Below are 14,640 nucleotides of genomic sequence, written 5' to 3' on the forward strand. Positions count from 1 at the left end.
AACGCTGTGCGATGTTGCCGAGATTTCCGCCTGCCGAATCACGGTAACATCGCGCAAACAAAATCGCGGGACGCATGACGCCCAAAAAAGGTACAAGAGCTTCTTTTGGGCGTCATGCGTCCCGCATTCGGCAGGCGGAAATCGTGGCAACATCGCACAGCGTTTGGGGTGCCATTGCAAATCACGGGCAACGCACAGGCGTCCCGCAATTTGCAATGATTCCGGATCGCGGGCAGAATCGCAGTGATTCTGCCTGTGATCCGCTACGCCCAGATGTGAATGTAGCCTAAGAATATTCAGTTGATTGAGAGCGTGAAGTTTCACTTTAAAAGGCTGGAAAAACATCCTCTGTACTGCCATTGGCTGAACGAAAATTGCTTTGGATTCAACTTCTGTGTCTTATTGAAGAGTTAAGCTGCCTGTGGATGGTGCCAAGTCAGCAGGTGACCATACTGCCTGTACAGACTGGGTCTAAGGACACATTTGTGCATAAAAAGGGGCATTTGAAACAGAAGACACATAAACCCACATGATTTTGCGCACGTTCACACGCTTCTATAGTGAAGGCAGCCTTCCTGTGTGTGGAGGAGGGGTGCTCTCTAAGCTGTTTACACTGAGGATGAGTTAGCACTGGGCTGTGTTCCAGGCGGAGTTCCTCCCACACTGACCTGAGCTGATAATCAGCTGGTCCTGTGCCAGAGGCAGTTAATTAAAGGGCCAGCCCCCACCCAAACTCCCACATGTCCTTTTAGGTTTATTCTGTATAGCATCACTCCCTCTAAAGATTTCTTCATCTTTTCGTAAACCATTCCATTTTTTCTAGTTGACGCAAAGCAAGTGATGAACTGAAACAAAGTGTAACTCAACCTTCTGATTTAAAATGAAAACTTTTGTTTTGCGTGCTCCTAAATAATCTCTTTCCTCTTCTATTAAATATCCTTTTTAATTAAAAGCGTGTGTTCCTCAACGTATGTGCTCTGGATTGGGGTGCGCGGCTACTTGTGGTCATGTGGCAGTGGCAGTAGGACTGCAGGTCCCATATAGGTGGCAGCAGTGAGAGGGGGGTGTGCTATAGCGCATCCTGTGTGCTCAGAGGCGGGGCGTGTCACCTCGGATAGAGGATGGCAGGTGCTATTTATGGAAAGATCTGGGGTCAAAAAGACCCTAAATCTCTCCTTTTTCCTTTTTAAAAGCAAAAGATCAAAAAACATTTTTTCGTTTTTTTTTTTTTTTTGCCACTAAACTCTAATGCAAAGAGTCTGGACCGCAGTTTTGTGAATTACAGAATTGCAGAACCTGTCCCGGTGATCCTGCCAGTGACGCCCCCTTCCTGTCCCGGTGATCCTGCCAGTGAAGCCCCCTTCCTGTCCCGGTGATCCTGCCAGTGACGCCCCCTTCCTGTCCCGGGGATCCTGCCAGTGACGCCCCCTTCCTGTCCCGGGGATCCTGCCAGTGCCGCCCCCTTCCTGTCCCGGGGATCCTGCCAGTGACGCCCCCTTCCTGTCCCGGGGATCCTGCCAGTGACGCCCCCTTCCTGTCCCGGGGATCCTGCCAGTGACGCCCCCTTCCTGTCCCGGGGATCCTGCCAGTGACGCCCCCTTCCTGTCCCGGGGATCCTGCCAGTGACGCCCCCTTCCTGTCCCGGGGATCCTGCCAGTGACGCCCCCTTCCTGTCCCGGGGATCCTGCCAGTGACGCCCCCTTCCTGTCCCGGGGATCCTGCCAGTGACGCCCCCTTCCTGTCCCGGGGATCCTGCCAGTGACGCCCCCTTCCTGTCCCGGGGATCCTGCCAGTGACGCCCCCTTCCTGTCCCGGGGATCCTGCCAGTGACGCCCCCTTCCTGTCCCGGGGATCCTGCCAGTGACGCCCCCTTCCTGTCCCGGGGATCCTGCCAGTGACGCCCCCTTCCTGTCCCGGGGATCCTGCCAGTGACGCCCCCTTCCTGTCCCGGGGATCCTGCCAGTGCCGCCCCCTTCCTGTCCCGGGGATCCTGCCAGTGCCGCCCCCTTCCTGTCCCGGGGATCCTGCCAGTGCCGCGCCCGTCCTGTCCCGGGGATCCTGCCAGTGCCGCGCCCGTCCTGTCCCGGGGATCCTGCCAGTGCCGCCCCCTTCCTGTCCCGGGGATCCTGCCAGTGCCGCCCCCTTCCTGTCCCGGGGATCCTGCCAGTGCCGCCCCCTTCCTGTCCCGGGGATCCTGCCAGTGCCGCCCCCTTCCTGTCCCGGGGATCCTGCCAGTGCCGCCCCCTTCCTGTCCCGGGGATCCTGCCAGTGCCGCCCCCTTCCTGTCCCGGGGATCCTGCCAGTGCCGCCCCCTTCCTGTCCCGGGGATCCTGCCAGTGCCGCCCCCTTCCTGTCCCGGGGATCCTGCCAGTGCCGCCCCCGTCCTGTCCCGGGGATCCTGCCAGTGCCGCCCCCGTCCTGTCCCGGGGATCCTGCCAGTGCCGCCCCCGTCCTGTCCCGGGGATCCTGCCAGTGCCGCCCCCGTCCTGTCCCGGGGATCCTGCCAGTGCCGCGCCCGTCCTGTCCCGGGGATCCTGCCAGTGCCGCGCCCGTCCTGTCCCGGGGATCCTGCCAGTGCCGCCCCCTTCCTGTCCCGGGGATCCTGCCAGTGCCGCCCCCTTCCTGTCCCGGGGATCCTGCCAGTGACGCCCCCTTCCTGTCCCGGGGATCCTGCCAGTGACGCCCCCTTCCTGTCCCGGGGATCCTGCCAGTGACGCCCCCTTCCTGTCCCGGGGATCCTGCCAGTGACGCCCCCTTCCTGTCCCGGGGATCCTGCCAGTGACGCCCCCTTCCTGTCCCGGGGATCCTGCCAGTGACGCCCCCGTCCTGTCCCGGTGATCCTGCCAGTGACTCCCCCGTCCTGTCCCGGTGATCCTGCCAGTGACTCCCCCGTCCTGTCCCGGTGATCCTGCCAGTGACTCCCCCGTCCTGTCCCGGTGATCCTGCCAGTGACTCCCCCGTCCTGTCCCGGTGATCCTGCCAGTGACTCCCCCGTCCTGTCCCGGTGATCCTGCCAGTGACGCCCGTCCTGTCCCGGGGATCCTGCCAGTGACGCCCGTCCTGTCCCGGTGATCCTGCCAGTGACGCCCCTCCTGTCCCGGTGATCCTGCCAGTGACGCCCGTCCTGTCCCGGTGATCCTGCCAGTGACGCCCCCCCTGTCCCGGCGATCCTGCCAGTGACGCCCCCCCTGTCCCGGCGATCCTGCCAGTGACGCCCCCTTCCTGTCCCGGCGATCCTGCCAGTGACGCCCCCTTCCTGTCCCGGCGATCCTGCCAGTGACGCCCCCTTCCTGTCCCGGCGATCCTGCCAGTGACGCCCTTCCTGTCCCGGCGATCCTGCCAGTGACGCCCTTCCTGTCCCGGCGATCCTGCCAGTGACGCCCTTCCTGTCCCGGCGATCCTGCCAGTGACGCCCTTCCTGTCCCGGAGTTACAAGGTTTATTCGCTGTACTGTATGGAGGAGCAGCGTTGTCACCTTAGGACAGACCTGCAGAACATTCCCTTCTCCACTTCTCTGTATCAGAGGGGTTAATACCCGGACGGTTGTCACACCCTTTATCCCTTTTGATGATAAGCCAACAATTTATTGATTGAGCTGATAAATATGTATTTCTAGGATGGGCGGGCAGCTCTTTAAATGGTTTCTAGTTATTAATTACAGCTTTCATACTGATTATCAATAACACACCAATACAATCCGTGGGTGGAGACCCTCCTCTGAGATAAGGACAGAAGTCTTGTATGGCGGTGTTTCTGTGGTAGAGCCCAGCAGCAGTTTCCATCCTTCCTGCATGTCAGTGGGCAGGCAGCTAATGCAGAGCAGAATCTGTAGTGCCTTCCATCCTGAGTGCTCAGAAGCCAAATTAAAGTGATTGTAAACCTCAGACATGAAATATGAACAATGCACATTCCTGTATAGTGTGTACTTCTCTCAATCTAGAACACTAAGTGTCATTTCTGTCTGCTGCTTCCTTCCTCTGCTATCGGCATGAATCACATCTGACAAATTTTCCTGACACCAAGAGAAAAAAGGGGACAGGGGAGGGAACTCCAGCTGATTGACAGCCTCAGCTCTGTTCCTGTGTGCTGTGATGAGGGAGGGCGTTACCCTTCCCTCCAATCAGCTCTCAGAGCTCTCCTTACTCATGTAGCTTCAGCTCTCCGCCCCCTGCCTTTCAGAGCAGTGAAATCTGGAAATTCTGCACCTTAACCGCTTCTGGACCGGGCCTTTTTCTGACACTTGTTGTTTACAAGTTAAAATCATTTATTTTTGCTATAAAATTATTTAGAACCCCCAAACATTATATATATATATATATATATATATATATATATATATATATATGTGTATATATATATATATATATATATATATATATATATATATATATATATATATATATATATATTTATAGCAGAGACCCTAGAAAATAAAAGAGATTGTTACAAACGGAGAAAAATACACTTTTTTTAATTAAAAAAAAAAAAGGAAAGCTGTAAAGTTAGCCCAATTTTTTCTGTAATGTGAAGGATAATGTCATGCTGAGTAAATAGATACTGAACATATCATGTTTCAAAATTGCGCACGCTCGTGGAATGGCGACAAACATTGGTACTTAAAAAAATCCCCATAGGCGACACTTTAAAAGTTTTCTACAAGTTACCAGCTTAGAGTTACAGAGGAGGTCCAGGGCTCAAATTATTGCTCTTGCTCGAACGATAACGGGGATACCTCACATGTGTGGTTTGAACACCGTTTACATATGTGGGCGCAACTTGCGTATGCGTTCGCTTCTGGGCGTAAGCTAACTGGGACAGGGCGCTTTAATTTTTTTTTTTCCTATTTTTATTTTATTTTTTTATTTTTACACTGTCCTTTAAAAAAAAAAAATGTATTGATCCCTTTTATTCCTATTACAAGGAATGTAAACATCCCTTGTAATAGAAATAAGCAGGACGGGTCCTCTTTTATGTGAGATGTGGGGTCAAAAAGACCTCAGAGCTCACATCTACACTAAAAAAACAAAAAAAATTAATTAATTTTTTTTTTTTTTTCATTATGGAAAAAAAATGGGCTCTTTAAGGCCGTTGCTAGAAAGTGATGTTTGACATCACTCCGGTCCTCCAAGGCCATAGAGTTGGGTGGGGGCCATCTTGCCCTCACTCGAATTTCTGCCTAAGAGGACAGTGGACCGGATCGTCCCTGTTACTGGTGGCTCGAAATGGGCTTTTTAAGGCCGATGCTAGAAAGCGATGTTTGACGTCACTTCGGTCCTCCAAGGCCATAGAGTTGAGTGGGGGGCCATCTTTCCCTCACTCGACTTTCTGCCTAAGAGGACAGTGGACCGGATCGTTGTCCCCGCTACCAGTGGCTCGGTAAGCGGGGAAAATTACCAGGAAGAGGAGGGGGGGGCACCCTCCCGCCGCCCATAAAGCTGATCCCACGGCGAATCCACTGCTGGGGACCACCCTTATGTTAAAGCGGACCACTTGCCTTTTAAAAAAAATTAAAAATACCGGGGTTATGGCAGCTATCTGTTTATAAATGTTTATATTGTGGAAACTAAAGAAAACTGGACAATTTTTTAATTATTTTTTTTAACATTTTTATTTTCATGTTTCTATCCAAGTTATTAACTTGTTGTAATGGTATATATAACCAAAAGTATTCCAGTGGCCACTTCAAGAGGTCACTTCTAACTGGTGTAATTGTCATGGTTGACATACTCCATTGTTGCACTTTTGTAAATGTTTACTTTAAAAAAAAAATATATATATATTTTTTTTTTTAATAATTATGTTTGTTCAATTTTATCCAATGTTTGCATTTAATTTGCACTGCGGGTCATTCCTTTTTTGATTTAAAAAAACAAAATGAGTTCCTCGTGATGCCCCGTTTTTGTGTCCACAGCTAGTGGAATAGGAAAAACCTTCTGTGGGTGGGATTAGACCCCCTCCTCTGAGGGTCTTCTGTGGGTGGGATTAGACCCCTCCTCTGAGGGTCTTCTGTGGGTGGGATTAGACCCCTCCTCTGAGGGTCTTCTGTGGGTGGGATTAGACCCCTCCTCTGAGGGTCTTCTGTGGGTGGGATTAGACCCCTCCTCTGAGGGTCTTCTGTGGGTGGGATTAGACCCCTCCTCTGAGGGTCTTCTGTGGGTTGAATTAGGCTCTTGTGGGTGGAATGCCCCTTTCTGAGGGTTTGAATAGGCCCCTTTATCTAGCACCGCACTTCTTACCGCCACTAAAACGGTGCTAGTTATTATTGCACCTTTTTTTAAGTTCTGGTTTCGTTTGTGAATTGGACATTGTTTTGCAAAAGTTACCAACAACTATTTTTTTTTTTTTTTTTTGCGGTTTACCGCAAAATGTTTTTTTTTTTTAATTGGACTTTATTTATCGTATGCGATCATTTATGCAAATGAGTAACATGATACCCTCACTGCATGCGGTAAAGCTTAGTGAATTGACCCCATTGTCCTAAACCTTTCGCTGACGTTGTTCAATCTGTGCCCCCGAGGAAGAGAGAATACTGAAACGTGTCGGAAAGGACAATGAAATGTTGATTAAATGTTTACAGGAGTTTATCTATGTTCAGGAAAGTACAAATATCCCCGACAAATGTTCAGGCTATGTTTGGTTTTATTCATTCTTTTTTTTTTTAAATGTTTTCACAATAAAAAAAAATGGATAAACTTTCTATGTATGTGATTGGTGGTGGATTTTTTGGTGCATGTAAAGTCCCACACACCCATATTTTATTTTATAGAAGCCAAAATAAATTGATGGTTGTAATACTCGCACAACAGCAATAACACGTCTGCATGAGCAGCTTTATATATCATTAGCACCAAAACATCCTGGACAGGTCCAAGGCCTCCTGATAATACAAATGGGTCCATGGTGTCCAGTGGAAAAAAATGTTGCTAGGTTATAAGGGCTGTGGGTGGGTTGGGGCAGCAAATGTTGATTGGGGGACACCGTGACAGTGTTAATTTTGGCAGCAAATTTCAATTTAGTTTTAGTCTTAGGACTAAAATGGCATTTTAGTTTTAGTCCTATTTTAGTCTTCTGCAAGTGTTTTAGTTTTAGTCGTATTTAGTCGACTAAAACTCCAGTATATTTTAGTCGACTAAAACGCCCTACATTTTAGTCGACTAAAACTCATTTTCTCTAGCGCTCATCGACAGACGTAGTCCTCGGTGATACACCACCTTCGGGTTATGTTACCTCCGCAGGAGCAGGACTAGACAGGAAATTAAAAAGCTCTGGCCACACCCTAGGGGCAGTCCCAGAGGGTATATCCTCTCTCTCTCTGCCTCAGCAAATCAGTTATTTTCTGTCTAGTTAGGAGTAAGGACCTAGACACCTTGCTGGGATCTTAGGTCCTGGCAAGAATTTTTTCTTAAAGGATTTTTTTAGACAGCTTTTTTCTACAGTGTTCCTGTGAGATCTTCAAGCAAGAAAGCTGAACTGGGCGACGGGCTGGATGTTGAGATCCGGTGGTCACCCCAGTTCAGCCTACGAGCGCGTGCAGGCCATAGCTCCGCGCTGGGTCGGCCGCGACAAAGTCCCATTAAAGGACTGTCCACGCGAGTTAAACGTCTCGCCGAAACGCCAAAGACCATGAGTCACGGCGTCCGTATCGGTCGACAGCCCTCCCGCCCCGGTGGAGAGGGGTACTGTCAGGAGTTGGTGCCCGCCTGGTTCCGGTATGGTGAGTAGTATGTTCCCCCTTTTTCCCTGACGGGTTTTGTGGTGAACGCGGGCCCCTCTCTGTATGGTAAGAAAGAGTCCTTTCTATCCTATAACATGTCACAAATCCTCCTACTTTGAGTGTGATTTATGTGTGCAAAAGCCAGGAGGCTTGGCTTGGGAGCTAACAATCTATTGTATACATGTTTTAAAGATGTAATCTGTGGCATTCTGGGAATCTTATGGGTTAAGTATAAGCTACCTACCAGTCAGAAGCCACGGACATGTAGACTGCCTTCCAAATCAGATCTCCAGCTATTAGCAGGCCTCCCGAACGGCCATGCGGTCCGCCAGGGCCGGTACCGCCAACCACGCCATATCCCCATGCAGAGAGAGTGTTGTGTGCCCTGCAGCACACCGCTATTCAGTTTAGGCCGCCGCCATTTTTTTTGCTGGATCGCACGAGCCGCCATTTTGGCGTAGCCTCGTGTCTCCAGCATGGGGGCGGCCATGTTTGAGGTGATCCTACACCTCGTGGAGCTTGGGGGAGGCGCCGGAAGGCGTGCAGAGGGGCGGAGCCGCCTCCTTTCTTCCTGGGCAGCCAGCCAAAAGACTTCCTGTTTGTCAAGACAGCGCTGTAAGCTGTTGCAGCTTAACTCTGAGCATCAAGTGGTGAGCCTGGGGGTCTATCTCTCTCTCTCTCTCTCTCGATCGATAGGGATCCCTAAGCAGGTAACACTAAGGGGCTTTTTTTGTGGCGCTGGGGGTCAGAAAAGAAAAAAAAAAAAAGTTTTTTTCTTTACTTTTGTATTATATTATCCAGGAAGTAACTGGAGTTATTATGGACCCTGCCACACATATTCCCCCACCTGTTTCCCTCGAGGGGGCCTCGGGACCCGCCGGTGCACAGAGTATAGAGTCATTTACAGCAATTTTGGAGTCTATGGTGGCTCGGGTGGAGGCGGCCTGTCAGGGACGGGGGTCAAGGAAGCGACCCCCGCCTACCCCTATACCATCTGACACCTCTGACTCAGATTCAGAGATGGTCACTGCAGTTGCAGGTTCCTCTGCAAGGGCTGTTATCCCAGGTAAAGCCCCCTCAGACAGTGAGGAGGACGCTTCTTCTCCTGCTATTATTCAGGAAGAAGCATTGGTGGACGCACTAGTTGTGGCAGTGCAGGAAACCTTAAAACTTGAGGCTTTACCGGCAGAGGCAACTGAAACAGAGAGGCCTTTTGGGACTAATAAGCCCATCAAGACGGCGAAGGCTTTTTCTGTACCTAAATGTTTTGGTAATCGGATTAAAGGAGAATGGGAGCATTCTAAACGTACCTTTACTATTTCCAAGCGTATTGCTAGACGCTATCCGTTTGAGGAATCCATCATTAAGAAATGGACGGTACCACCAGTCGTGGATCCGCCTATTTCCAGGCTGAATAAAGCCACGGTTATTCCAGTGGAGGACACTTCGTCCTTTAAGGATCCGGTGGATCGAAAGATAGAAGCGGAGTCCCGCACTATCTTTTCTCTGATAGGGTCAGCATTTAGACCAGTAATCGTTATTGGTCTAGTTTCCCAGACACTTACGGAATGGGCGAAAATGGTACGCCAAGATCTTAGGGGAAAAGATATTCCCCAGGAGACATCTGATTTGATGGAACAGATCATACAAGGGCTACGGTTTATCTGTGACGCAGCCTTGGACACTACTCCCCTATTAGGGCATGCATCTAAGTTAGCAGTGATCCTCAGACGTGTGCTGTGGTTAAAATGCTGGTCAGCTGACCTAGGTTCCAAAAAGACCTTGACCAATCTCCCCTTTCAGGGGAATCGTCTATTTGGAGCCAACCTAGATGAAATCATTAAGGATGCCACTGGGGGCAAGAGCACTTTTTTGCCACAGGCTGCAAAAGCTAAGGGACCTCGCAACAAGCGAGGACCTTTCTTTACCGCCCATAAAGGGCGCCCGGCTGGTACTAGCGGGAAAGGCAAGACTCCTCCAGGAGGGTTCAAGAAGGGGACCAACCCAGCCAAACCCGAAGCAAAGGAGTACACAGCCTGAAGGTGCGCCCCCACCCGGTTTCAGGGTGGGGGGACGTTTTCACCGGTATTCAGGACATTAGATCGAGCATCAACCACTACTACCGGTGCGATTCTTCCCTTCCAACATTTAAGTACCACAGGAAGCGGTAGTTACCGTTCCCTGAAAAGATCTTTTCCTTTACCTTTTCCTAAGATTAGTCCCGATACCTCACAGGAATCGGATCTGGTTGACCAGATAGGCCAAGTAGCCTCTAGTCGGGTGACTTCGGTCCCTGAGGTTCAACCAGAAAAGATCACCTTTCCTGATAACTATCAGGTATCTGATAAATGTGTGGGAACAGAAAACGACCAGACTTTCTCGGATGGTCGGGGCCAGATAGCTCTAGGGACGCCTGGTTCAGATCCAATCAGCGCCAGTGGTCCTAGAAATTCTAGGCTGGCCTCCTCAAGCCGGCCTGGCCGACTTGGACATGTTAGTCGCAGACGTTCCGTGGGAACTTCGTCTCAGGGAGTGTCTGTGGTCTCAAGGACCAATTTACCTTCGTGCTTTACAGTAGCTGGTTTTAATGGCCTGGCCATTGAGACCCAAGTACTGAAGGACAGAGGTTTGTCTACTTCAGTCATTCCTACCCTTATTAAAGCAAGGAAAGCGACTTCCAGCAAGGTCTATTATCACACATGGAAGACTTATATTGCGTGGTGCGAATCTTTAGGATTTCCTCCACGTACCTATTCGGTGACTCGAATATTGGCCTTTTTGCAACAAGGGGTTGAGCAGAAGCTAGCCTTGAGCACCATCAAGGGTCAAGTTTCAGCATTAGCAATCTTCTTTCAGAAGCCTTTAGCTACCAAATCCTTGGTGCGGAATTTCATCCAGGGGGTGCGGCACCTGGCTCCTCCAGTCCGCGCGCCCTTACCGCCCTGGGATCTTAATTTGGTTTTGTCGGTTCTACAGAAACCTCCCTTTGAAAACATCAGGGAGATTCCCTTGCTTACTCTATCCCAGAAGGTGGCCTTCTTGGTGGCTATTACTTCTGCTCGCAGGGTGTCAGAACTGGCTGCATTATCATGCCAGTCCCCATACCTAGTGATTCATAGGGATAAGGTAGTACTTCATCCTAAGCCATCTTTTCTTCCCAAGGTGGTTTCAGATTTTCATCTGAATGAAGATATTGTACTACCTTCCTTGTGTCCTCAGCCCAAGCATCATCGGGAACATGCGTTGCATTCCTTAGATGTGGTTCGGGCAATCAGGGTATACCTGAAAGCTACGGAATCATTCCGTAAGACGGATTCACTTTTTGTGATCACGGATGGCCCCAGAAAGGGTTTGCCTGCATCTGCCGCGACCATTGCCAAATGGATTAGACAAACGGTGGTACAGGCTTATTCTATTAAGGGTCAGAGTCCTCCGTTCCCTGTTAGGGCGCACTCCACTCGAGCGCTCAGTACTTCCTGGGCCTTTCGCCATCAGGCGTCAGTGGTCCAGGTATGTAAGGCGGCCACCTGGTCGTCGGTACATACCTTTACAAAATTCTATAAAATTGATGTGACGGCATCGGCGGATGCCTCATTTGGCCGCAAGGTTTTGCAGGCCGCAATTTGAGGAGACCGGTGGTCTACCTCGAGGGTTTTTTTCTGTTTGAAAAAAAAAAAAAAAAAAATTGTTTTCTCTTTTTTTGGTTGAGTCTCATCATTAAGGATGAGCATTGTAAACTTCTAGTTGGCACCGGTTGGGCCTTCTAGATTGGGATTTGATTTCCATTTTCCCACCCCTCAGTTGTGATACTGCTCTGGGACGTCCCGAAGGTGGTGTATCACCGAGGACTACGTCTGTCGATGAGCTAAGAGAAAAGGATTTTACGGTAAGATTTTACAAAAATCCATTTTTAGTCATCTATAATCGAATGGGTGTAGTTCAATAGTAATTTGTAATGCATTATTTAAGCATTTCTCTACAATTTCCAAACTCATTATATACTACTGCTGGTCCTGGAGTGAAAAATCTAATATGTTATTATTTATGCTTTGAGCATGAACCAGTGTTAATTTTTGGCAGCAAATTTCGATTTCGTTTTAGTTATAGTCTTTTGACTAAAATGCCATTTTATTTTTAGTCGTATTTTAGTCTTAAGACTAAAATGCCATTTTAGTTTTAGTCGTATTTTAGTCATCTGAATTGTGTTAGTCGACGAAAACGTTTTAGTCGGTTTTAGTCGACGAAATTAACACTGCACCGTGACCTGTGATTACTTATAATGGATTACTCTTTGTCTCTGCAGGCCTTTCGGGAGGATCTGGAGAGCCTGATCCAGGATCAGATGAAGAAGGGGAACAACCCGACCGGTCTCCTGGCCTTGCAGCAGATCGCAGATTACATCATGGCCAGCTCCTTCGCTGGTTTTGCCTCCTCTCCTCTCAGTAAGTTCCAGAACAGAAGAGTTAGAAATGTGGGGGGTGCCCCTTTAAATCTGCATTCTTTTAAGAAGGGGATTACATTTTGGGGGCGTGGCAATCTACTATATCGCGGGGGTGCAATTCAAAGGACACTACCAAAAATTAAAGTAGTACGGGGGAAGCTCGTTTGGCTGTATTAACTTCTGTGGATCACAGGAGTGCAGTTTGTTCTGCACTCCTGTGACCCGTTTTCAGCAGACAGCGGGGGGAAGCCCGCTGTTGGCTGACATTACAGAGCCGGTTCAGGCTAGGGCAAGATTGCGACGATGGAGTCAGGATCCGCCCACATGGCCTGGACCGACACCTGACTCAGCCTCTTAGCAAGCTGCTGAGAGCCTGAGCCGGCCGTTCCCACCCCCTCCAAAGAGTGCGGGGGGAGGGCGAAAAAACCAAGCGATCGGTGTTTGATCGCTTAGAGGAACCGGGGGACCGCACCTGACTCCGCCTCTTAGCAAGCCGCTGAGCCTGAGCCGGCCGTTCCCACCCCCTCCACAGCCCAGCGCTCCAGAGAGTGTGGGGGTAGGGCAGAGAGCTCTGAAAACCAAGCGATCGGTGTTCGATCGCTTAGAGGAACCGGGGGACCGCACCTGACTCAGCCTCTTAGCAAGCCGCTGAGAGCCTGAGCCGGCCGTTCCCACCCCCTCCACAGCCCAGCGCTCCAGAGAGTGTGGGGGGAGGGCAGAGAGCTCTGAAAACCAAGCGATCGGTGTTCGATCGCTTAGAGGCACCGGGGGACAGCAATGCTAAATCCACCTAGGTAAGTATGATTTAGAAAAAAAAAAAGCCATACATCTTTTAACCACTTGAAGACTGAGACTTTTTCTGACACTTTTTGTTTACAAGTTAAAATCAGTCATTTTTGCTAGAAACTTACTTAGTACCCCAAAACATTATAGTATCCCCGCCACCTCTACCACTCAATGCGGTGCCATCCACGTAGCTGTGCCCGGTGCCAAGGAGATTTCTGCATCCATCGTCGGTATACTTTTTGGGCTACCCACCACTACCCTCAGTTTGTCTCTGGGTGACCGGATTGCCGCGCTACGGACCCCGCGGCCTACTCACTGTACCGCTGCCGGCTCGTGTGCTGTGCATCTGAGGACCTTGGCAATCACCGCCCGCTAAGGAGACCTGCTCCCTGTGCCCCGACAGACACGATCTCCTTCCCTTGTGACACCCGGGAACTGCCTTTCACATCCACTTCTGAGGCCTTCAGCGGCCAGCTGCCATTTTCTCAGGGCCTATACTCTCCTCCATCACTCGCAGGCCTGCAGGCGCTTCGCCACTCCGGCCTCATTGCATACCTCAAGATGTAAAACAATCTTCCTGCGCTCTAGTTAAAAAGCAATGGTGGGGAAAAAAAGGAGGAACACTTCCAATGGGCTTAGATGGATATGACTACTGGTCTTGCTGCCCCCTCAGACCAAGGGTGTCCAAAAACAACTGAAAAACAACAAAAGTAAGGGGCGCACCGACCTAGTGCATTACCACTAAAATGTTTATTAAAAGAGTATAAGATTAGCATTATACTCACAAACAAGATGTGAATATCGCACATAACATGTTCAACATAGGGTCTCCAAGGTTGCCAGGGTACTACACGATGCTGGATGGCATGCTGTGTGTCGAATGAGAAACCGCTGTGGCAGGGCTGACGCGTTTCAAGGGCGAACCCCTCAAAACGAGTCAGCCTAGCCACAGCGGTTTCTCATGCGACACACAGCATGCCATCCAGCATCGCGTAGTACCCTGGCAACCTTGGAGACCCTAATGTTGAACATGTTATGTGCCATATTCACATCTTGTTTGTGAGTATAATGCTAATCTTATACTATTTTAATAAACATTTTAGTGGTAATGCACTAGGTCGGTGCGCCCCTTACTTTTGTGGTTTCTCATTGCATACCTGCCTGCTCTGCTCTCTTCCCGACCAGACTCCAGGCACTTTCACACGGCTCCATCTACTCACTGTATAGCTGCGGCCCATGAATATGAATATTAAATAAAGGTTCCCGACCCCTGAAATATAGTGTATGGCTCTCGCAGAATTACATTTGAAAATATTTGGTGTTCATGGCTCTCTCAGCCAAAAAGGTTCCCGACCCCTGCTCTGAGATCTGAAATAGTTTATGAAAAAGACTGGCTTGGGAGGAAAGTACTAGATGATGCTGGATGTCCTATAGCCAGGAAATGAGATGGGCACTATCTGCAACTTCTAATGCATACTGTGAGAAGCTCACAGTGTGCAATGAAATTGGAGTAAGTCATTTGAGTAAAGGAGAGAATTCTTTACAACTGTGCAAGACTGAAGGTTTAAAGCTTCTAGAAAATGTAAGCAATAATACAGCTAAACTTTAATGCAGGAAAGTTCAATTCCTCCCTTGTTCCCCTTTAAAGCCTGTATGTGAGTGATCCTTATCTCTGGATGTTCTCCTGTCTGGCTCCTGT

General features: G+C 49.6%; 1 protein-coding gene across 1 annotated transcript in view; it reads left to right on the forward strand.

Annotated features, from left to right (window-relative positions):
- The window catches only part of ADD3 (adducin 3), a 230,648-nt gene that overhangs the window by 171,604 nt on the left and 44,404 nt on the right, over window positions 1-14,640 (forward strand). The window contains exon 3 of the mRNA XM_082268336.1: window positions 12,018-12,156. Coding sequence (XP_082124462.1) covers window positions 12,018-12,156 — 139 coding nt within the window. The remainder of the gene's footprint in view (window positions 1-12,017; window positions 12,157-14,640) is intronic.

Source organism: Pelophylax lessonae (assembly GCF_965119305.1).
Source record: "Pelophylax lessonae genome assembly, chromosome: 9".
Classification (NCBI taxonomy): domain Eukaryota; kingdom Metazoa; phylum Chordata; class Amphibia; order Anura; family Ranidae; genus Pelophylax; species Pelophylax lessonae.